At 45.9% G+C, this 24773-nt stretch overlaps 1 protein-coding gene across 1 annotated transcript in view; it reads left to right on the top strand.

The window, feature by feature from the left end:
- ZC3H18 (zinc finger CCCH-type containing 18) overlaps positions 1 to 24773 on the top strand; it is a gene marked incomplete at its 5' end in the record, with an annotated part of 32348 nt that overhangs the window by 917 nt on the left and 6658 nt on the right. The window contains 10 exons of the mRNA XM_082005658.1: positions 476 to 508; positions 2040 to 2157; positions 3348 to 3646; positions 14748 to 14948; positions 15975 to 16100; positions 17685 to 17786; positions 19554 to 19697; positions 21432 to 21584; positions 23710 to 23864; positions 24475 to 24671. Coding sequence (XP_081861784.1) covers positions 476 to 508; positions 2040 to 2157; positions 3348 to 3646; positions 14748 to 14948; positions 15975 to 16100; positions 17685 to 17786; positions 19554 to 19697; positions 21432 to 21584; positions 23710 to 23864; positions 24475 to 24671 — 1528 coding nt within the window. The remainder of the gene's footprint in view (positions 1 to 475; positions 509 to 2039; positions 2158 to 3347; positions 3647 to 14747; positions 14949 to 15974; positions 16101 to 17684; positions 17787 to 19553; positions 19698 to 21431; positions 21585 to 23709; positions 23865 to 24474; positions 24672 to 24773) is intronic.

Here is a 24773-nt window from a genome sequence, read left to right on the forward strand (position 1 = left end):
GGTTGACCATACAGTGTCTTTAGTTTTCATATACACTCATAAAATAGCATCAGCATTCTAGTTGTTTTATGGCACTGCCTCGGTGGTGTAAGAATTGTTGCGTTAGGTACAGGGCTTTCTGTTTTTTCCTGTAGTCAAGAAAAATATGTATTGCATGTAGCCAGTGTTAAAACAGCAGTAATCAAACAAATGGAATTCCTGACAATTCAAGCACCTTTATATATAACCAGTCTGTGGTGTTAAGAGATCTTCATTGTGTGTAAAGGCAAAAGTTACAAAGTTGCTGCTGTTGTAAACTCTAGAAAATGGTGATTTTTCTCACACACACCCCTTATTGCACAGATTGACACCTTGCAGCAAACTAACCACTGGTGGTGCAGCTGGGATGTTAATAAATGCTTTCAGGACTGTCTTGTGACATATGAAGATGTCTAAATAGTTCATGAATCCCTTTTTCTTTTTTGAAAAACTATAGGGAGGTGGACATCAAAGAAAACATTAACTATGGGTAAGCAGGTCTTTGATTCCAGTACTGTTGCAACTGTAAAAAAATATTCCCTTTCCTTTCTCCATTGCACTTAAAACTTCCTAGGCCACAGACCGCTGTTCCATCAGGTGTGGTGGGCTGTTTATTAACTAAATGGATGTATTTGATTTTTTGGGTGACACCAATTACTTGCTTAAGGATTTAAGCACTGAATTACCTAAATGCATAGCAGTGGTGCTTGTTTAAATGAATAAAAAGTCCACAAATATTATAGGAAGGGAATGGGGAGATTTGAATTTGAGGCTGGGTTAAAAAGTAGAGTTTCCTTTTTGGTATAGCTTGAGATTTTTTGTGTCTCTCTGAACACCTGATGTTACTGGATCCAGACTGTTGTCTGGTTGGCATCAGGAGTTTGCTGAATTAAGCATCAGTATTCAAGATTTTCTTGTACTCTTTCCCTTGGCTCATCATTTCAGACAAAAGTAGAAATTTTAAAGCATTTAAAAGCACTGAAAGAAATAACAACCGCTTGGCTTGTACGGCAGCACTTGCCTCTTAGCCTGTTCTAGATTATTTGGCACTTTCTAAAATTCAAAAGTGGGCCCTTTATTCCCCTTACTTACAAGTCAGAGTCTCATTACAGATAATCTGGACTTTGGGAGCACTTGCTTTATAATCTTAGCTCTGCCATTGGCTCCTCTGTGGCCCTGGAAGTTTCTTGTTTCCTGTACCCACCTCCCCATCTTTACAATAGATCTGGTATCTTCACTCCAAGTGGCTTGCAGGGATTGGATATTGTTGAGTATGTGAATTAAAAGCATCAAATAATGTTAATAAAAATCATCAAATGGAGGAAACATTGCAGGTTTAAGGAGGGTGGGTTTTAGATCCTTTTCCTCCCCAAAAGTAATTCCAGTTTTGTGGTTGAGCAGAGTGTGCCACATGCTTGCCAGTTCATTTCTGTGCTGGGGGGATCAGCACCTATTTTCCACTGGAGAGTATCAGTTGCAGGTGCGGTTACCTTCACTGCATGGAGTAATTCCAGGCGTAGGGGCAGAGCATTGCAGCTCATGTCCTGTGCTGGCGGCACTGGGATGCACCCGTCACCTCCGGTGGGAGATCACCATCCGTTCCACTTCTGGTGTGAGGGTGCTTGAGATTAGCTGTGTGTGCATGGACAGAAAACGCAGCTCTAAATCAATGAGGCAAAACATGTTCTGTTAACATTTGCGCACGTTTGAAGTGGCTGTAAAAAGCAATTGGTGTTTCTGCCTTTTCTGCCACGCTGATTTGAAGGCTGAATTTGGTCCATAGTGTTTCTTTTTTTGTGTTTATCAAGAAAGGTTTGTGCTTTTCTCTGAGAAGCTTCACTTAAAAAAGACCGTCTGTTTGGGATATGTAGAAAATAAACCGCTTTGTACGGTCATACTCCGTTGAACATGTTTTTTCACGTCAGTGCACAATGACTAAGACCTGACCTAGAATACGTAGTGTTTCTGTATGGAGACAAGGTGATATTTCCCTTTCTAACCTTCCCTGTTTTTCATTGTAGGCTTGATCCCTATACAGATCCCTATTATGACTATGAAATAGAACGGTTCTGGCGTGGTGGGCAGTATGAGAATTTCAGGGTTCAGTATACAGACCCAGATCCATACCGTAACTACAGAGTAAGTAAGGTAATACCCCTTTCTGCGCTTTTCCTTTCAACTTTCTTGCAGGAGCTTCTGGTGCCATGTTTCCAGTGCAGTGGTTGAAACTGGACTTTTCAGATATGTTCAAGATGCTTAATCTTACAAATAGTTAAATCTTGACTTAATTACTGCACAGAACACGCTTTAGATGCAGGAATGGGAGGATGTTCTGTTTCAGCATGGTGAAGGCAAAAGCATGTCTGAGATGGGAAGATGGTTCCTCTTCGTGTGCACTGGCCGCTCCTCTGCGTACCAGGTACCAGGCAGTTGTGCAGCGCTTACGGCCACTGCTGCAGCCATTCTTGGAAATGTTGGAGAGGGAGGGAGTTTCCCGGAAATAACCTGACTGAGGAACGGTTTGCTTGTTAGTTATTGGGTCAGACTGAAAGAATGAGATCTGGGCAGGCGTGCTTTGTGTACAGGCGGAAGCTCCGGCATGACTGTCCACCACTGGTGGAGTTGCACGTTAGTTGCTTCGAGTCAGACGAGGAAAGCAGCCAGCCGGTTGCTAAAATCCCAGATGCAGTCGGTTGGTGTTGCGCTGCCGTACGGTGTAGAGCTCAATGAAAATAAGGCTGTGAACCCTTTCCCTGTGCTTCCATTTGCCCTCATGTAAACTGTTGTGCGTCAAAAGTGGTGGCAAAAATAAAAAATCCTGCTCGGTGGGGAGCTTTTCAGTGGTATTCGTCCCGTCCTTTAAAAGGTAGCTTTCCTTTTGCTGTAAGACCGTGCCGTTCTACAGAAGCAGTGCACAAACAGGAGCCTGTCCTCGCTATTCTTGCACATGATGCACCATCAATTATTTTCATGGTGCTTGTTTGTAAAGTTAATTAGCTTGTTATAAACATGATTAGCGATGGGACTAAATACTTGTAAACATCAATACATTTATTTAATAAGCATAATAAGCCAAATTAATCTTTTACTGTTGTCTTTGAAAATTACAACTGTGATTAATATGATGCGGTGTTTTGTTCCTCTCCACTTTCTGTCTGCTCAGCAAACAGTGACTGCCAGCAGACTCCAGATTATTTTTCTCAATGCTTTGCTCTAACATGGGAGGGTGTATGAGACTGACTGCGGTCCAAGACTTTGAAACCCTGCAGCTTACTTTGTTACGAGATGTTACCACAGTGTCACGATGATTTCTCTTTTCTTTTTCAAAGGAAAGAGAGCGAGAACGAGAAAGGGAACGAGAGAACAGACAACGAGAAAGGGAACGAGAGAGGGAGCGAGAGCGAGAACGGGAGCGGCGCCAGCGGGAGCGAGAACGAGAAAGGGAACGGGAGCGTGACAAGGAGCGCCAGAGGCGGAAAGAAGAGTGGGAACGCGAGAGAGAACGGGTGAAGAGAGATGAAAAAGACAGGCAGCACAGGGACCGGGACAGGGACCGAGACCGGGACAGGGACAGGGAACGTGAAAAGGAGAAAGAAAAACCAAAGCCTCGGTCCCCACTGCTACCAAGGTAAGTGTTTGCTGGAATTCAGACTTGCTGTTTTAGTTAGCGTCGTTTTAGCTGTGGATCACAAACCAGGCTCGCACTGATCACAGTGGAGAAGATCCCTATTGTCCACAACTCTCGAGTAAAGCGGTAGTTTCAAGAGAAAGGCGAGGCTTTAAATGATCCTCGCTGGCCACTAAGTGGAGCTAAAGCATCAGTAAGAATTGAGTGTGCATAACCTGACTCTGAAAGGAGGAGAGGATCTGTCGTGTAGGTATGGAGATGTTCGGCTTGTCCCTGTTCCTTTGAGGCTAGAGTATGTCTTGGTAGGTCGGCTGAGCCCCCAGTGCTGAGAGAGCCCTGCAGGTGGTGGTGACTCCCTTTGAGGCCTTAGCAAATGTCCTTTGACAGGAACCAGGGCTGGCTTGGGAGTTTGTGGGTAGCAAAAGCATCTGGAGATTTATTAAGTAAAACTCCGAAAAGAGGCTAGAAAAGGTGAAGGCATTTTATTCCTTGAAATGGGTCTCTGCTAGGTGTTATGGTGGAATTTCAATGTGGAGTCAGGTTTTTTTGCCTGTGGCCTTTTTTTTCCTGAAAATCCTGGTTCTGACCTGTGTGAAACAGAAAATTGAACCAGACAGACTAAAAGTCTATGAATTTCAAAAGTGAATCCTATTTTGTTTCTCTGTCAGTTATTTAAGTACCATGGCTTACCAGTATACTGTGTATTAGGCGTATTTGTAAAGCACTGTATAAATATCACAGCTGAATATAGAACTTGTTTTATGGGAATTTCTAATCTCACAACGTCTTTGGTTCAGAATTAGAGAAAAATATCAAATTTCCTGCTGAAGGACATCTCCAGGAAAGCTGATTAGCAGTGTCAGTGTCTGGGAAACTAGCGGCAGAGGGAGTCTTCCAACAGCGTGTCGAGGAACACGTGTGTATGTGTGTCTTGGGGCAAAGAGGGGTGCAGGGAAGCTGTTTTCCAAGACATATTGAAGCTTTTCCTTCTTCCTGATGTGTGTGTTGGTTCTCAAGCACTAAAGGAAGGTGTGAAACATGATGAGCCTGAGGAAGAGTGTGTTTTAACATAGAACAGGGCTAAGAAGGCCTGGAAAGAGGTGCCATGTGGACTTGTGGTTTCAGCTGGAAGCAGGGTTTAGTCTTGAACCTGACCGAGAGTTTTTATTTGCATTACTAGAAGGAAAGATGATTCTTGATCATGACCCTTTTTTCCAAGAGGAAGTCGCAGTTTCAGAACAGTTTGAAGGTGTCTTGTGAGTGCTCTGGTGCAGTAGCCGTGTCAGAGTGTTTATAGGAATACTTTTAATTATATGTTGCATTTAATTATAATATTCACTTACAACCATAATTTGTGCATCTTAATTACCACATTTGCTGTTGGTTTGTGCTGTCATGGGGTTAGTGATGGAAGAGATCTTGCTGTCCATAGCCATGTGATGATGATGACGATGAAAGTGACATCAGCTGATTGGCGCCGCAGGTTATTAGTCATTCACAGTCACCGTGACCAGGACCACTGCACGCAAGGCTGAGGCTTCCGGTTGCTCCTTCCCTTGACACTGATGCTGGGTCATAGGACAGGGCTTTGTGGGAGAGCTTTCGCTATTAGTGCTGCTGGGTGGGAGTGATGGCCATGTCTGCCAATCTTAGATCCATCTCGCCCCGTGTAATCATCTGTGTGAGCCGAGAGATGGGATTTACGGTGTTCGTGGCATTATAGGCTTTGTGGATTCAGGTTCCCTGCTTCCTTCCTGTGCCCCATCTCTGACATAAGCGCCGCTTAAGTGAGCTGTGGATGCCTCTTGGAGCTCCAAAACAGGCTTCTTAAGACGAGTCTTGGTAAATTAACAACAGTCCTTGATACACCTTGCTTTTTTTGTTCTAAGTCCACTATTCTCTCTAGAAGCGGATTGTAGAGAATCTACTGTTGGGAGTGTCCTCAGCCTTGTCCTGTAACGTAAGCGTTGATGACTATAGGGCCAGGCAGAGAGCTGGGAGAGAGGGACAGCAAGCAAGGTTTGCTTTTGGCTTCATTTGTGCAGGGCTTTAAAAGGCGGCGGGAAGAAGCGTTTGTAATTTTTTAGTTGAATAGGGAGCTAGTACTGAGGGGAAAGCTTTAAAATCTCCAAAAAAAAATCTTAAGTCAGCACATACACACAGTATTTCCTCTTAGAGGAGAGTGGAATTAATGGGAGTACTTACCAGTAAACCCAAAAGCCCTATGTTGTTGAAGGCAGCTCTCCAAGGACTCTTAACAGGACTTCAGTTCCCACTGTTGAAACCCATGTCAACATGAACACTCTTACTTACAGCATTTACAGGTGTGTGGATGTTTGCAGAGAAAATAAAACTGCAGAAGTAAATTTTTAAAAAGCTTTTTAAAGTGAAAGCATAATTCAACTTCATCTCCCTTGGAGAAGACACCCCTCACCCAGCAGTTTGTGTTTCCCTATGCTGCATTCCCCAGAAGCCTTCGTCGCACTTACAGTGTGACTTAGCTCTGGCCAGTGCCGTTTTGTCCCACATAACCTTTTTGGCAGATTCCAAACTTCCTCGTGGCAGTGCGGCAGTTCGAGCCGTCTCACTTTTTCTCCAAATACCTTTGTGCCATGCTGCAGAGGGTCAGATTTGGCATCTTGGGATTAAAGAGCTCCCGAGTTTGTTTCATGTGTAAAATGCTTGTGATTGCTTCGCGTTTCCTGGGCAGCAGGACGCATGATAGTGGCGTAGTGCTCACCTGCGGGTCTATTTATAGACTCTGGGCTTTCCCTAATCACTAGATCCCAGCTTTTGGCAAGTCCGGCCTTTCCAGGAGTCATGCGGCAATGGGGGCTGGCTCACGCCAGGCTGCAGGCAGCTGCCCGTTAACATTCCTGCACCAAAGGCAATGCCGCTTCCAGACGGAGCCCACGCGGCCCTGCTCTTCCCTTACTAATGAGCAGAGGAGATTGGAAAACTGCTCCACGGGGATTGTGCAACCGGCGAGAAGCTTTGCCAAAGGCAGAGCTGAGGATGTCTGTAATTACAGGTAGATGCCGGTCTGTTCATCAGCGTAAGAGCTCCCTCAAGTAGAGGCTGGGGGAAGGAACAAGCTGACATACAGAATGCAGAGTCAAAAGGGATGAAAGAAAACGCAAAAAGCTAATAGCCAGGAACATGAAAACAAATTCCTTTTCCATTATATTGAAAGCAGGAAGGTTTAATCTGATCTCTAAACAACAGCAGAGCAGTTAAGGCTAATAACACAGAGAAGCCAGAGGATTTCCTGGCATCACTGCTTGCTACAGATGAGGAGGATTAGAATTAGAACAACAGACAAAGATTGTAGACCCTAACAGACTCAGGGGCAAATGTTTCTCCTTGAACCTCTTAAAAGAAGAGACTGCAGTGTTTGGGCTTCAAGTAGGATCGTCACATGTGGGACTTTTTTTGAAGGAGTGTGCAATTGCTGCTTTATGCTTTGGGTGGTTGTTTTTTTTTCCCCGCAAGTTTAAGATGAGCACTCCAAGAAATTTATAATCTGAGATTGCAATGCTAGTAAAATTGTTCCTCCCCCTCCTCCTCCTCCTTCTTCCTCAGGCATCGAAGACTTAAACAAGCCAGGACACTTTATGATCAATTAGAGGGATAACTTGGCTGTCTGTCCTTGTGCTCCCCATCTCCAGAACGAGTTCTGATGCCCCAGGCTGTGACTGATTTTGCTGAGTGCAAAATTTCTGCTTTATATCTCTGCCTTGCCGGTATAGCTCACTGTTGTGCAAATCATTTCGGGGATAAAGAAGTGGCATGAAATATTTTATTTGAAGACACTTAGAGCAGTGCAAGATGTTCTTACCCAGGCTGCTGGTCTTTAGCTGCGAGCAAAGGTCCTGTGCACAGAAACAGTAATTTGCTTTAATCCTTCCCTTGTTGCACAGGTCTTTATCCTCTGTCATCCGAGCGAATCTGGTTGTTTCAGGAGCACATTAAGCAATGCAGTTAGTGTTGCGGGACCTGTTAACGTTTGTATTTCCAAAGCACTGAGGGACAGTGAGGAATTGGACTCTCTGGTGAGGGCAGCAGGCTCAGTATCGCTGCCCCGTAGGCTGGGGTAGCACTAGGTGGTTGTTGACCAGAAAGCTAATTCCACACAGACAAGTTGTCAGGACACCAAATTCTGTGGGACGCTGGCACCAAGCGGGGTGAGGAGGAGGCTGTTGTCCTCGGAGATGTCCTGCAGGCAGGACAGGAGGTGACAGCAGTTCCGAAGCTGCCAGGAAGGAGCAGTGTCCCGGTGAACCGTCCTGTGATTATCACACGCACAACGGTTTTTTGGAAGGAAGTTTTATTCAGCTGGGCTAGAGATTATCGATGGAGTGCACTTACGCAGCCATTAAAAAGTAAAAATAACACCTTTGAGTAGGGACACTGTAAAATTTAAAGCAATGTCAGAAAGGGCAGCTATTCTGTAGCAAACTATAAATCCTTCATAAAACGTTTCTAGCAAGGAGTGTTGTGCTTCTTTCCAGCTTCTGTTGAGGTGGCAGTAGCCCTCGATTATGAGATGCTACATAATGCTGCAGACCCTGGGACAAAAGGTTACGTGTTCTCTTGGCAGAGCTCGCCCTTGCGCTATTTTTTTCAAGCTAGCTCAAGTTGTCTTTGTAATAGGTCGTTGTTAGTCTCTGGGGTGAGCACGTTAATGAACAAGATAACCTGGAGTCTAAAATCAATGAATGCAGGTTACCCAGAGCTTGCAAGTTAGAAAGTGTTGGAATGAGGCTGATTAGGTAAAGGAGGGGCAAAAGTAAGGGAATGCAAATGGAATGATTCATGAGTGTGTGTGTGTGTGTGTGTGTGTGTGAGATCACAAACCAACTGAACTTGTGTTTTGGAAGAATCTGTAATTCTAAGCGTTCCTGGGTCATCGTCAACTTTCCCAACAGCTTCTGGTGGCCTCCCCATGCCACTGGCTGGATCTGTTCCTGATTTTTTGAGTGTGGTTGGCAGGGCCTCTGTACAGAAGCAGCTGTTGCTCAAATAGAGTTAGGTATTTTGGTGGGCTTAGTAATAGCATCTCCTCCTGTTGTATGAGGATGGTGCAGTAGGTTGATGGATTTTGTCTCCTCTTAGTTTTCCCTGTGGAAATGTTGGCTGTTTCTTTTAAGAAATCCTTCATTTGTTCCTCTTTGTCCTGCCACAGAAGGAAGAGCGGGCAGGATAGACAACTGTGTGCTCTTCCTCGTTTCCAGTCGGGCATCGGTAAGACCCCGAGTGCTCTGAATTAGTCTTAACATCCATGAGAAACTACTGAGGGGGAAAAGCAGCCTCTATCAGGAGGCGTAGATTTACTCTCCAGGTGTCCGCACCTTCCCTGGGCGGCTTCTTGGAGTGCAGTGAGTGAGGAGAAGCAAATGACCCCAAGCCGTTGGGTTTCCTGGGGTTTATCTGCTCCAGCTTGAGCCAAACCTCTGTTTGCAGTGGGTCTGCCATGCTGCCTTCAGTGCCACACAGTGCAGCATTGCCCAGAAGAGGATTTCCCTTCTCCCCACATACACAACGTGCTCCGTGCTGCTATGCAGCTCTTTGGACTCAGTTGAGCGCCCTATATGGTAACACTGTGGTGATAAACATTATAATAACTTGTTTACATCCCCATTTTTTGTGGTGCAGATTCCAGCCAGAGCAATGGAACCTGGTTAGACAGCTTTGCTTTCATTTATGTTCCCAGTTCAGTTGGGAAGTTAGCGATAATAAAATCTCTCCGCGAACCAAATCAGCAAAACTTTGCGGAGTTCTCTGCAAAGCATTTCTGTTGACTGGAGTTTTCGTTAGTCTTCATGGTTCTTGAGGTTCTGCCTCCGCTTCCACAGTAAAAGGAGAAGGGTTTCGTAACCGTAAATCAAGATGAAGGGCATGGAGTGACTCACATGTGGATCTCAAGGAATGTGTTTTTCTTTGGCATTTCAGAGTCGGAATTATTGGAGAGATCTCCCACATTGGATTTTATTAAAACATTGCAAAGACTGGGGCAGAATCGCTGCATGCGGGTCCCTCTCATTTAGAGGAGGCTCTCAAGGCATCAAATGCTCAGCCCTTAGGGTAGATCACATCTCAGATATGTTTATCTACCTGCTGTGATGATTTCATACTGTAGGTTCAGATTGTATCTCCACTATTTAATTTCAAAGCCTCTCCCCATCAGGCTTTGAAGAAATCTTTTTTTTTTTTTTTTTTAAGCGACTGATAACTCTGCTTTTCTCAAGATGTTTCAATCTAAAGCATATCCTTTGCTAATATTTCACCAAGATCAATTAGCACCGGCTCCAAGGTTCAGCATTTCCCATTGTAGCTGCACATAGGTGGCTTTTGGGAGCTGTTGTCCCTCTCTGGCCACGCAAGTGACTTTATTGTGCCAAGACGGAAAAGTCTTCCAGTGTACATGCATACTGCTGAGTTTATTTTACAGCAACTGCAGGTCCCTTCATAACTGCCATGATACATGGCTCCAGTCATTCCTCGAATCCGCTTCCCCTGGAAAATTCCACTGACACCAAAGGAAGACTCGTGCCGGGACTGCTGACGCAACGCTTGCTTTCCTGCAAGAAACGAAGAGGCTTTTAAATCATCAGTGGACTTTCCTCTTTCAGAAAACTGAGCTGTAACTGCCGGCCAAAACAGTAGCCCTGGAGCCAGGCTGACGTCACCGGTGACCATGGGTGATAAGGTTTGCGTTACCTGTGGGAGCCGTGTCCCACGGGGTGGGGGAAGGAAGGAAGCACTTTCCCCGGCAAACTTATTTTCCCCCCTACGATTAGAAATGCTTTGGCGTCATTTGCATAATACATGAGGAGGAAAACTTCAGCCATGCAGCTCTGCTTTTTCCCCCTCCAAATTCTTGTTGAATTCAGTGACGTGCTTCAAACGACGTTTATTTGGGAGCCGGAGCGCGTGCGGTTGGGAGCTGGCTGACCTACGCTGTGGTTTGTGTTGCCAGCTGGAGCTGCCTTTGTTCCTCCTCTCATTGCCAAAGCCACGTTCAGCTTCAGTTCTCCGCTTGATTGCTGTAATTAAATTCCAGCCAAATATGCATTAACGTGTTCGTTCTGGAAAATAAAGCATTTAGTTATTTTAAGGTTAAAATGGGCTTCGGAAATAGCTAAGCTCTGCAGACCTTGCTTGTGCCCTGGTGACGCAGGATGTTGCTCCTTGGGGCTCTGGAAGGAAATTAAGCTGCTTTTGATCAGTCTGTCTTGTCAGTCTCTTTTATTCCCTCTAATTTATTTTTTTTTTTAAACCTCATGGCATAGGCTTTCCTAATTAGGGAATTAATTCTCAAATATTTGAAATATTTCCTAAAGAAAATTGGAATTTGGTGAAACAGGAGACCGGGATTCACACGTGTGTTTTGGTAGCATATGCCTATTTTGCCAGCCACCCTCTGTGCCGAAGCGCGTTAGGTTTGCCTGCAGCAGCCTGGGTAACTGCGCTGGGCTGAGGATGAACTCGTGTAAAGTGCTGTGAGCTGATCTCACGGCTCACCATCCCGAAGCAGCCAGGCTTCTTCTCTCTTTCCCTCCTCTGTTCACTGTGGGTCAGCTCTCAGTTGTTCAAACCCTGCCATGGGCTGGTTGGACTCGCTGACCCAGCAGCAAACTATTTTTTTTTTTTTTCCCCTTTTTCTTCCTCACTGTTGACTGAAGGAGTTGAGCTGGCACATGGAGAGCTCCAACAAGCGCCAGCACAAGACGGGAAGTGAAAATTACCCAGTTGTAAGAGTGAAAGTGAGGAGAAAACCTCTCCCTTCTCAGGGTCAAATACTTTGCTCAACCCACCCAGCAGTGCAGCACCAGGAGCAGCTATCGTATTTGGCGTAGCTCTGGGCAGCCTTCCTGCCTGATCTGGGCTAGGAGCCACAGGCTGGTTGCCCGCTGCCTCTTCTCAGCGCCTCCACGAGCCTTACGGCTTCCTCCGCTTTCATCCCAGCAACTGCACGGTGTCTGTATGCAGGAGTAAATTGGTTTGAAACATTGACTGTTTTGCGGGCTGCTAACAGTCTCTTTGGTGAAACTCGTAGAGGCTGTAATTGAGATGTTAGTCGAAAGTGGATGGTGAGGATCTTGGCGGTTGCTCTGGCTTACTTTCAGTTCTGACTCCTGAATTCCACTGGAGGAGACAAGCCAAGCGGCATCAGATACCAGTCCCTCGTCTTAAGTTGAACAAGTTTATTTGGTGATGCTACATGTTGGGCATGCAGGTAGCTCTTGAGGAAAGACTTTGAAAATGTCCTGACATGAGCATCATCTTTCTTTCTTGGCTATAGTATGGTAACATATTTACTGCTGAGTCAAAAAGCCAAAGCATATCCAGAAATGAGGCTTTCTGTTGTGGTTTTCCTGGGGAAAAAACCTTTCCTCCAGAAAGTGACTTCATCGAGGGAGAATTGCATCAAACCAGGTAATAGGTGCAAGTAATGAGATTTGCTTTCATAGTCATCTTTGCTCCAAGCTGGCACCCAAGTTGTGGAGTTCAGTGTAAGTTGTTCCCACGTGGGGTCGGAGCTGAGGTCCAGCTCCCAGGATGTGCTGCTGTTGTTGGACATGAATGTGAGCGAGTTGGGATTGGGGGTTTTTTTTTGAGCGACCGAGAATAAATTCTATAGGAGACTTTTCTTTCTGAAAACTGTTGCAGGAGAGTTGAGGCTGGAGAGGGGCAAAGTTGTTCATTAGTTGTTGGCTTTCACATTTGTCACTTTGGACACTGCAGTGAAAAGCTTCTCACCAGGCTTTATCCAGGTCTTGAGATGGGCACTGCTTCTCTGCCTGTGCCAGCAGAATGTTCCCCCTGCATCTTCCAAAGCGTGCAGGCTGCTGTCCCTTGGCAAGGGACGTCAGAGTGGGATGTAGTTCAGTGTTATTCACGAGCATCCTCGCCTGGTGTTCTCCTCTTTGCTGCTGCTGGTTAGCCTGCTGCTTGATACAAGGTGTGTAGGCTGTTCCTGACCTTCTTCTTCTTCCTGCTTTGCACATAGTTGCTTTAAAGATACTCCAGAGGTGAAGATGCCTTCAAAATGAGTTTGTACTACCTCTGCTGGAACAAGAGCTTGACCCTGGCTATGACTATTTAGCATTATCAGACTATAAATAATAGGTCCAGTCTATCTCAACCCCATATTCAGAGTCATGGTCTTCCTCTATGATTAGATACTCTGATATAATTGTGGCTGTAATATGGAAAACCAGACCAACCCACTGCAAATAACATGCACCGTGTTCAGTTGCATATGTTAGAGCAGCACTGGAAAGGGTGCCTATGCTAAATGAAGATGCTGGTGAATAATGCTGAGCCATAACCCTGCTTGGGACTCTCTTACTAGGCAGTCAGCAATTTTGCGTGCTAGTACGTAAGCGTCCTCTTCTGAGGCTGGAATGAGACTTGTGGGAGAGGTGAACGTGAAAGAAGGGTTTCTCCTCCCATAAAATTCTGTATATACCGAGATAGATGTGGGACAAATTGTAAAATTGCTGTAGTTATATCAGCAAAGATAGGGAAAGAATAGGATGCTGCACTGGATTTTCAAGTCAGCATATACAAGTTCCAGAGTCGGGAAGAGGTGAGAGGCTGTAGGAGTTTTAACTGTGTTGAGACTGTTTCAATACTACCAAGCAAGGAGGAGATGAGACTTCTTAGTGACTAGTGAAGCCTTCAAAGGGCAGAACAGGCTGCTAACAAAGAGCTTTAATTATCCTGCTGTTTGTTGAAAAAGTGTTGTGGGAAGAAACGCAGTCTGTAGAATTACTAGAAAACTTGGAGGTTGCTTTTTTTATCACAAAATGTAGAGGAAGTTGCGTGGGGAGTGGTTGCTTCAGTCGTGTGACTAATGGGGTGGTACTGGCTGAACCCAGCAATGAAAGGTGCCTTTCCTCCCCCAAATCCTCAGAGTAAGAGGGTTCATTATTTTGAGAAAAGGAATAAACACATCATTGTACTGGTAATTTGATGAACGCAAACAGACTTCATAAACCTTTAAGCAAGCACAAACTTTGCCTAAAACTTGAGGGAGAAGGTTATGAGCAGGTAATTGAACAGTCGTGTGTAAAGGTGAGGAAAAATCCCGAGCTAAATCACCCGTAGATAAGAGAGATAATAAAGTCTAGGCCTGAAGAAACTCATCGTGGAGTACTTAAAGAACTATCTGGTACAATTGCTGAAAAATTAGCACTGAATTATTTTCAGAGGGTTGTGGAGGAGAAGGGAAGCCCGAAGAATCAAAAGAAAAAGGGGAAACGCAACTAGAGCCCTTAAAAGGCAAGGGAGAAGATGGAGGGTGTCTAGCCTGATGTCTTCATGGTTATCAACAACAGGAAAGCACATGTTTGATGGTGTTTATAAGCACCTAGAGAATTATACTGTGATAAAACAGCTATTATGAACTGCTTTATGCTCAGCTGATGAGGTAACAGTCCCCTTTGTAAGAGTAAAAACAGATCAATGCATCTTGGCTGTGGTAAGGCTTGTGACACAGTCCCACGTGATGTTCTGATAAGGGAACTGTAGGAGAGTAATTCAGGCTAAATCTCTTCTCTGGGTGCCTGCTGGTTGTTTCTAGCAGTTTGCTGTGTCGAGAAGGCGTTTCAGGTGCACGCTCAAAGTCTGTCCTTAGTCTAGCTCTGTTTAGTATTTTCATTGCACTGGGGTCTCTGCCTACCAGGATTGGGTTGCTCTAGCTACTTGACATAGGCATAGGAAGAACCAGGTTTCCCCTTCCCTCCCCTATTGCATGTACTTGTTTCTGATCCTTGGAGGTGAAAAGCCGAAGCTGAAATCAGCTAGCAGGTCACTGCTTCGTCAGTGCAGCAAAGTAGTTCACAAAATTTGCAGGTACTGCTGCTTTGACAGGCTTGCAGTCACTGATTTACAAAATGATGGCTATTCTAACCCTTCATCACCCCAAAATGATGCTCAATATCCTGCAGTGGAGGTTAAGAGCTACCACTGATAGGAAGGACGAATGTCTGAGATCTTTTCCTGGTCCTGTGTTTCTATCAGCCTTACTATATTAAAAAAAACCCAAAAAATTCCAGCTATTCCAGCTACTTAACTCCTCTGTGTTTTCCAGCCGTCAGCCTGAGCCACCAAAGAAGGAGAAGGAGGCAACCACAATTACCACCACTCAGTCGAAGAGAGCAGATGAATGGAAGGACCCCTGGCGCCGATCCAAGTCGCCCAAAAAGAAACTTGGTGTCTCTGTCTCTCCCAGCCGTGCACGCAGGCGCCGAAAAACCTCTGCTTCTTCAGCGTCTGCTTCTGGCTCTTCAAGGTGAGTGAAGACAAAGAGCGTGTCACGTCTGAGCCTTATTAGCGTGTTGGGGAAGGTGGCATGACTCTTCCTCGTCAGTGGAAGACGTTGAGATGTGTGGGAAAGCAGTCCAAGGCTTGCTGCTCAGTAACGGCAATGGATGCTGGCATATAGGTAGCGAGATGAAAGCTAAAGGGGGCACGTAACTATGGGTGCTTGATGTGATCAGTTGAAGGCTACGAAAAGACAGGTCCTTGGAAAAGTCACTCTTCAGGGAGATTAGGCTTGGAAGCAGTCCAGATGATTAGTAGCTCACCTAGTTGAAAACTGACCTTAACAGAAGCAGAAGGAGCTGGAAGCTGTAAGAATTGGAGGCTCTTCACTCCGGGAGTGCTGGAGGGATGAAGTGAGCCCACTCCAGAAAGATCATGCTGATGCTATGAGGGAAAAACTGGGGTTGTGGAGGCTCGTCAGAACCCTAGAGGGCTGCAGTGGAGCTCAGAAACCAACAGCTGTGAGAGAAAAAACATGTTTCAGAAAGAAGCGCCCTGAATCTAAAAGAGTTGAGGCATAAGCTGGATCCATTTTCTTTAAATGCTTGAAGTTGAAGCTCCTGAAAAGAGGGGGGAAAAGTATCAGAGAGGAATGAGGAACACGCTGGATTGAAGATATGGATCTAAAAACCAAAGCCCTCCTGAAGTAGATAGCTTTTCCTGCTGGGATCACTGCACCTGAGATTTTTCTGTTTTCTCATACCTGTGTGACCCAACTTATCAGGGGATTGTCTGGTCACAAGGCGCAAAATTGTGTGGAAGGAGTTCTCAAGGATGGAATGCCATTAGCTAAAGGAGGGTAGGCATATTGAAGGGCACAAAGCAGGTAGCAACAACAGGATCATCTAAAAGAAAAGAGAGGTTATAGTCTTTGCAGACCACCGAGGAGGAGGCAGGTAATTTTTGGAGCAGAGTTTGAGAAGAGTGTACTAGAAGCAAGACCTCAGTCTTGGAGGACTTCAAGAGGTGCTGAATTTTAATACTTTTCTTTCAGGTCCTCGTCTCGTTCATCCACCTATTCTGGTTCAGGTTCCTCACGATCTCGTTCCAGATCATCTTCTTACAGCTCTTACTCTAGTCGCTCTTCAAGACACAGCTCTTTCTCAGGCAGCAGGTCCAGGTAATGGCTTCTTGGATTTGAAAGTAATGGTGTGCTGTTTTCCAAACACTTGCTAACAGCTACTTCTGCTGCTGCTTAAAAGCAAATAGCCAACTCCTGAAATAAAACATTCAAACCACTTTCCTGAGTGAGGGAAATACAATGGACTGCAAGGCAGCCTGCTGCTTTGGTTGTTGAATGAAGTAGGTATGTCAGCCACCCCCTCCTCTCCCCAGTACCCCCACCCACGAGTACCGTGGTGTTGTGGCTGTGCTGTTTCCCATGCCTGTGGTAGCTGAGTGGTTGTAGGAGCCTGGCTGAGATTAATGTTGCCATCAATTTACATTTTATGATTGGAAGGAGTTACTGGCATCTCTTTTCCATTGCACTGGAATTTCTATTTAAAGAGGCAAATCACACTTCTTTATTAAAGCAGTCCATGCAGTTGGGTTTTGTGATAGTCCTGACACTTCAAAGCAGCAATTCAGTGTCCCATGCTGATTAAACAGAGGCATGCCTATTACTCTGCCACTTCCTTGCCCCTGCAGACAGTTTCCCAAGTCTGGAATATGCATAGTAGGAGAACTGGCTCCCTAGATAGGCACCTCTTCAGAGCTGAAATCACACAGATACCCAGAGTGGATCATGCAGGTGATGGGAGCGCACAGCCTCACTTTTGGAGAGGTGGTTTCTCCTAGGAAAGGCGCAGGTGGGAGTTGATCTTGATGCAGGCACATTTCTGGGGAGCAGACTGACCTTCCCTCATCCGCCCCATTTCAGGCTCTGTTCCTTGCAGGTCTCTGCGAGGCATAGGTGAAACACTTTGATTAGCATGCCTCTCTCTGAAGGCAGGAGGGCAAGGAACACCTGAGTGCCTAACTGTTCTTCAGAAAGCCGGTCGCCGAGGTGTCTGGCTCTCTGAAGTACAAGGCTGCAAGAAGGGTACTTCCAGTCTTGGCAGTGGGGTGAATCACTTGAACACCAGTATCTGGTGTGCTGTGTAAGTGGCTTGCCTCTTTGGTCAGTCCTGATCTTGGGAAACAACTTTGATCTGTTGGCTTTGATATACTCTGCTTGATTTTTCTCCTTGTGTTCCAGAAACTACAGATACCCAGTTAGATGGGGTTTTTGTATCTTTCTCCCAGGATTTTTTTTTGCTGTGGCTTAAAGGATTGTGGACTGCACTAGTGTCATGGTTTAACCAGGACAACTAGGAGTTAAATGTATGAAGCAAGTTGAAATACATCATGCTGAACTTGCAAGTCAAAATCCTACTTACTTGCCTGTAGACATACCTTCCCTAAGGAGAGAATACAGAGTTTATGGAGAAAGCCTCAGGTGTTGGTGTGGAATACCTGAGAGAGTACCTCTCTTGCAGCCAACCCTGCTTTTTCCTTTTGTTTTCTATGTCTACCACTGGTCTGGTCTGAGAAGTCGGTTTTGTTGAGCAGAGTCCAAACATAAAAGTAGCTCAGACCCACAGGGACTAGTTCCTGGGATGCGGTCACTAGCCAAAGGAGGGAATGGTGGCTAAATGCGCTGAAAGCCAGGAAAGCCTTCTGCAGTCCCGGAGACTGAGCTGAGTCATGTGTCCTTCCTTTCTAGATCACGGTCCTTCTCATCTTCCCCCTCTCCTTCTCCAACACCGTCTCCACACAAGCCACTTGCGAAGGCTAAAGGGGAGTTATTACCACCTGCTGGTAAAGGGTAAGGCTTCATCTCTGGTTTGGTAACACGGCACAGAAGAGGCTCCAAACAGTAGCCTAATTCCCGAGTCAGACCCTTTCGACCTGGTTCATAGTTTAAGGAAGAAATGGAAGATGCAAAATATGACCTTCATATAAGAGTGCTTAGCTTTGCATATTTAACTAAATGCTGATACTTTCACTTACTAAACCCAAGTTAAACTGTACAGGTAACCCTAAGTATTACATAGAATCATTTAGACTGGAAAAGACCCTTAAGATCATTGAGTCCAACTGTTAACACTACCAAGTCCACCACTAAACCATGTCCCTAAGTGCCACATCGAGGCCCCTTATCATGTAGACATGAGTGTTTTAAACATGCATGATTTACTATTTAAACGTTCTGTGTTTGCATACATGTTTATACAGGAGCTGTAAGAAAGTTTAATTCATTCCTCTACTGTAGCTTCTGTTAATGCACAGCCATAGAATAAAGAAATGGTTCTTTAATGGTTCTTTCCCCATAGCTATGAAACTGTTGGTTCGGCAGATTATGCCAGCGCTCCTGCTCTTTTAAATGCTTTAAGTTGCTATTTCACAAACTCCTGTAATACACAGTAGATCATGGGTACATTGGAGGGTGACACAACACCGTAGTGATGTCACCTCTTTTAAGGTGACCTGCAAATAAATTACACCATGGGAATCCCCCTGAATTCTCCAGAATATGGGACAATCCCCTTTGCCACACTTCTTGTACCTTATTGACCTGCTTTTTGCCTCTTTTTTTTTTTTTTTTCTTCTCAACTCAGAGGGTTCAGCCCTTGAAAGACACGCTCTCCACCTGCAGCAATGTCTTTACACCCTTCTAGTGCACATTGCAGTGCTGGTTTGGTAACACACGACACCAGCCAGCAGCCTGCACCGGCATGGGGATTGTTTTCACCGTGTAACATTGCATGCATTTAATCCTGTGTTCTGCAGGGGATGAATACAGATATTCTGAAGCACGAGAGGAGGAATTAACAGTCCCTATTTTTGTATGCAGACAGCCACCTCCTCCCCATTTAATAGTAGGCATGACATCAGTGCTGGGGATGTTGAGCAATAACCAGCTATTAGAGCAGAGGTTGGAGTGCTCCGAGCCCAGAAGTGAGCAGCACTGAAGAGCCAAAGCGATTCCCGTCTCGCGTAGTGGGTGCTAGATAAAGTCACAAAAACGCTGCGTAGCGGTCCTCTGCGATGGCGTTACCCGTTAAATGTTCTGCAGGGTAACGCGAGCCAAGGGACGGGCCCACGGGACGTTTGCACACATGGGTGCTTTTGCAGAGTGAAAAAGAGCATTTTTGCATAAACTGTTTTGCATTTGATTCTGAAGCCTGACTGGCAGATTTTAAGTAGGTGTATGCATTTCGGATAAAAATGCACAGAATAAAATGGATAAGAAACAGCAATTCCACACAGTCTACTCCATTAGCTAATTTACAAATTGAACGTCTCCAAAATTGGCTGTTGTATCGTAACTTCTCTCTGAAGCCCTGACTTGATTTACAATATGGAAAACAGATCCCTTTACGGGAATCTGTATTGTCTGACCGTATTTTGATGAAGTGTCTATTTTGATGAAGTGGCCGTCTTTTGAAGCCAAGTGTCTATAGCTACAGCAATTATACCTGTATAATACTTAGTTAATAGCAAATATGAGTGTGTTTCATCGCTTTTGAAAGTGTCTGTGTTCTGTATCTACCGACTTTGATCACGCACATGAAAATTTTTATTTTTGTAGTGAAAAATCTGTGAAGAAACTAGCTGCCCTTCCAGTCCCTCAGCCACTCACTAAAATTACAACAACTGCACCGGAGCCAGCCAAACCAGGGGATAATCGAGAGGCAAGAAGGAAGGAACGTCAGACAAGGACTCCACCCAGGAGGTAAGAAAGCTGTGGGGTGGAGTGAGGCTTGATCTCCTGGAAGGTAGAGCAAATCCTGCGTTTCTGTTGGGAGTACCAACTACAAGGACTCTCCAATATTGAAGGAGAAATCTGTTTCCTGGGTTGGGAAGGAAATGGGAAGAGAGGGAAGGAGCTGGGGGTGAATGCTAGTGACTTGTCACAGCAAGAGGTTCCTGTCTTTGAAGGCTGGTTGGGGGATAAAGTAGGTGGAATACATGAAATGTGCCAAAAGGCAGGGTCTGCAGTGTCAAAAAAAACAAAAGGTATGTTTGAGAGCCGCTAGTTGTGGGGGCTGCACAGCAAGGAAGCAAAGGTGCATTTGGTCTGGAGAGCAGAGTTTTGGGCCCTGTTTACTCAAAATCTGTGGCGGTATGCAGGGAGTATTTCTTCTGTGTGGTCCCAGGAGCTCGTTCGTCAGCACACAGCAGTACTGCTGGAGGAGAGGAGGAAAAACTCCCCAGCATGCAGCTTGCTGGCTCCCCTGCTCTACGTTCTCTTCCTGGCTTCATCCTGTGTGACTAGTTTGAATGTTCCAAGTGTTTTCTGTCTGTCCTGTAATCGGTTTTGTTGTCCTTTTCTCCTCCCTTTGCATTTGAAACGAGAGGCTTCTGATGGTTTTCAAACAAGGAGCATTTGTCTGTATTTAAATATGTTTATCAGGCTTAATCCATTGTACTGTATTTAAAAATGCTACAGGATAAATGCAGGTGGCATCGCCTGTTCTCGGAGGGACACAAAGTCAGCTAAGCACAGCCCAAACTTGTGCATCCCTCTTACATTAGAAGTTTTGAAATAGCAGTACGATACCTATGTGCCTACCCTATGGAAGCGGTAGCCTGATGTGTAAGAAATACATTTAATATAAATGTCTGTCTTAGGAGCACTGGGAATGTTTTATCCCTGCAGTAAGGCATATATGGTTTTCTTGGATCTGCTGGATCCAAAACACGCTTTTATTAGCGTGTTTCGAAGATAGCTCTAAGTCTGTTTTCTGTTCAGGTTTTCAGAAGCATCCTGAGTCAATTCTTAATTTTGCATGGGATTACATCTCATGTCTCTTCCCAGTAGCTAAAGAAAAGGCTGGGCTGAGCAGTTACGTCTCCATAAGCGAAAAGTGATCATGAGAGTTTCTTTTCCCTAGAAACTCTGTCAATTCTAGTTTCCATTTCGCTTACCTTAACTAGTTAATAATGATCTTGGATGTCTTTAGTCACATTCCCTTATTCTAGGGTTTTTTCATGCTTATACCCACACAAACCCACTGCCCTGCGCTCTCCCTGCTGTGCAAATGACAAAACAGCTCTAGGTATGTTAGTGCTGGTGTGTTAGTCACAAAAAATGTCTACGATTATTTGTATAGCCTGAACTACAAGGTAGTCCCACTGTGTTACGCAGTTAGCAATTTTTCTTTGTAGGAAGCATTTGCTGCTGGTATCAGTACAGGATTAAGGTGCTTTAGGTCATTCTTTGCCTGGCTCTCATTAGCATTATTCAGTCTTGTATAAAACATCTACTATTCAGAAAACAGGTGCTTCCTCAGGACTGGGAATGCAAGGTTGAGAAGAACAGCTGAAACGATTACATTTGCAAAGCACCAATCTTGTATACAGTACAGGACAACAGCACAGTGCTCAAACTGTCCTAAACAGTTTCTTCTAACCCCATGTCACGGCAGAGCGCAGCAAGGTGAGGATGTCGTTTGCTGTCTTGCAGGCGGACTATCAGCGGCAGCATCAGTGGCAGTGCCAGCAGCTACAGTGGTTCCAGTTCTCGATCTAGGTCCTTGTCTCGGTCTCTCTCCAGATCCCATTCCAGATCATCATCTGCCTCAGTGTCCCACTCCCCGTCTGGGTCCAGGAAATCCAGGTACAGCCCCGACCCTTCGTAACCTTTGCTGAAGATTATAACTATTCTTAACTGCTGTGATTTCTTGCAGCGAAAGCTCTCTCTAGCTTCAAGTATCAGAAGCTATAGGTAACCGGGCGCGAAACAAGATTATTTCTTTGTGTGGTGTTATGAATCCTGACTCCTGAATCACGATAGTACAACGCTGGTAGTGTCCTTGTGGTTTATTCAAGGAAGTAATCTGTCACGTGTGCCGAACCGCCCATTTTTACCTAAATTATGACCAAAACGTCTCCTTATGGCCAGGGTGATCCCACATCCTAAATTTATTTACAAGGTAACAGTTTCGAGCTACAGAGCTTTGCTCATCTGAACCTCTACTGCCTCTGGTTCCTGAATGTCCTCAGGGAAGATGCTTGGCCTGTCAGGAGAGGTAGGTCAGAAAATACCTAAAAGGCCCAGCTAATGATATTTTTACTTTGCTGGCAAAGTTGCATGGCCAGTTCCCTTTGTGTTTAGCCCCAGGTGAATAGTTATATGGCTGTTTAGTCTGTGGGATTTGTAAACAGCTAACTCCCTCCAGTAGAGAGTCATGAAATAAACCCCTTTCAAGTCCTACGTTCTGTTTTTTTCTTTTTTTTTGCATTTGTTCACACACAGGAATCCCTGAAACCTCACAGGCAGCCTTGAAACACAAAGCTTCCCTGTGGTACAGATTTAAAAGTAGACCAACAGCGTAAAACTAGTGGATTAAGTAGGACTTGGCTCAGACCAGCAGTAATTCACATATCTGAACTCTGTGAAACTCCAAGGTTCAACATCCGCGTTATTTTACGGAAATACAAACTTGTTTACTACATGCTTGTCGCGTTCATCAGATCAGGCAGGGGTGATGCAAGAGGCTCAGAAGGCGCTTGAGCACGCTGGCTCTGCGCTGCCCTGCCGTACGGGATTGAGAGGAGAAGATGGGGAAAACGTAATGCAGGCGTTGCTCGTGTGGCACCGGGGCCGTGTTTGCTGCTTTTACCAGTGTGTGGAAAGGAGGAGGCATAGGAAATACTGTACCCAAACCAGATTTGCTGTCACAACCTTGTAGCCAGGAGCTTTCCTGGAGAAGGAGTTTCTGGCTCATCCAGTCACTGTTGCAGCAGTAGATGAGACCTCTCAAAACTCACCTCTGTCAGGATACCAGCGGGTAGCGACTTTGCGGCTCGTTTCAGGACTTGTGTGTGCTGCAGCTGCCGCAGCCCGTTCGGTTGCATACAAGCTGGCTTCCAGCGAGTGAGCTTGGACCTCGCTGGCAGTCGCTGGGGCGCAGAAGTCGGTGTGGCCTGCAGAACCTGTGGGAGAGGCTGCCTTGAATATTCATGGGGCTGGCGTGCGCCTGGTCCCTGCGTGGTGACGGCTGCCGTGCCAGCCGGTTCCCAGCTAGCCGGGGTTTTTGGAGCCTTTTCGGTATAGCAAAGCTGCGGTGGTGGAGTGCCCCTGAAGGGAAGTCTGGTGCATAGCCCTGTGTTTTTGTCTGATACATTTCTAAGCAGAAAGTCTCCCTTAAATGAATATAATGACTGTCTGACAGTTTTAATGTTGTGAATCCATTAGGAGATAGCCATCTTACAGGCACTATTAGGAGATAGCCATCTTATAGCTGTCTTCCCTGTCATTATCAGTCGTGACAGTATGTGCATCCTCAAAACAGGCAGCATGGACTCTCCTGTACCCTGAGGAGCTGGGCAGGAGCTGCGGGCTGTAGGACTTCAGGGCCTTTAAAGCCTCCATGAATGAATGTGTGCCAAACAACAAAAACATTGCCAGGGAACCCTTGACCTGAGCCGTGACACTGACCTGTACGTGATAGCGCACGCCCTGCGTTCACTTTTTGTTTACCTGCGGAAACAGTGACCTGTTTACGTGTTGCTTTAATCCTATTTATAAATAAACAGTACTTTCTAGGCTAACATGTTTGGGATTTTTCACACCGTCAGCACCCCAGGAGATACAGCCTTTGTCTCCTCCTGGCTATTGCCTGCCTTAGCAGCTTTCTGACATCCCAGCCATGCAGGAGAATCGAAACAAAGGTGTCTGTCTCATCGCTGCCTGGTTCTTGATGCATTCGTGACTGTAACGGGCTGTTGGCTCTTTCCAGGTCCCTGAGCGTGAGCAGCGTTTCTTCTGTCTCTAGTGCCTCCTCTAGCAGCAGCTCTGTACGCAGCGCCGACTCCGAAGACATGTACGCGGACTTGGCCAGCCCTGTTTCCTCAGCCAGCTCCCGATCCCCAACCCCAGCGCAGCAGAAGAAAGGTAGAGGTACCTGGTTTGGTATTTTCTTCTCCAAGGAGTCCTGGGAAAAAAAAAGCGGGGAGCAGAGATCCGAATACAGCTTGCTTGGTTGGTACTATGGGCTCCAGGAAAATTGTTGAGCAGAGGCAGATGCTTGTGGCTGGTGTAGACTGGAGGAGCCCAGAGGCTTTACCTGAGGAGGGTGAAACCATGGAGAAGGAAGGCTGTGGAGCAAACATACATTCGCATCCTTCCATCTATGTGTCTCTGGCTGTAAAGATGCCTTTTCCTGCCTGCCTGGGAGTTCTGCCTGATGCCTCTCTCTTACTTTGTTCTCTTTCACCCTTGTGAGTTGATGCTAAATCTTTTGGATAACTCCAGTATCATGTTGTTCTTCCTCTGTTCTTTTAGACCGTAGCAAAGCAGGTGGCAAGAGCCTTTTGGTTTTTGTCTTTTATGTTAAGCGTCCTCTCTGTGGAAATTCAGGTTTCCTGAATCTTTTAACCTTGGGGCCACATGCTGTGCTAACTGGTGTGGGCTTTTTCAGTCCCTGGAGCAGCATCCTCTCGCCCTGCCCTCCGAAGGGAGGAATCGGTCGCAAGTCACCACGTCTGTTCTCTCGTTTCAACAGGAAAGTCAAAAAAAGAAGATAGTGCTAAAGAGGAAAAGCGGAAACGGGATGTGCCCGCTCAGCTCCTGAAGTCAGCCAAGCCCACCCAGGGGAGCAAATCACAGCAGCTCCTCCAGACCCAGCAGCCCTCAGCCCCCCAGTCTCAGCAAGGGGGCTTCAGCGCTCACAAAGAGATCAAACTGACGCTCTTGAATAAGGTGAGATGTGGGGTGGGTGCGACTCCCTCCATGCAGAGGGTCTGAGGAGCGGATGGGACGGGTACTGGGGCTCGGGGCTGGCGGATAGGGAGCTCCAGGCTC

Source organism: Phaethon aethereus (assembly GCF_964289735.1).
Source record: "Phaethon aethereus genome assembly, chromosome: 13".
Taxonomy (NCBI): domain Eukaryota; kingdom Metazoa; phylum Chordata; class Aves; order Phaethontiformes; family Phaethontidae; genus Phaethon; species Phaethon aethereus.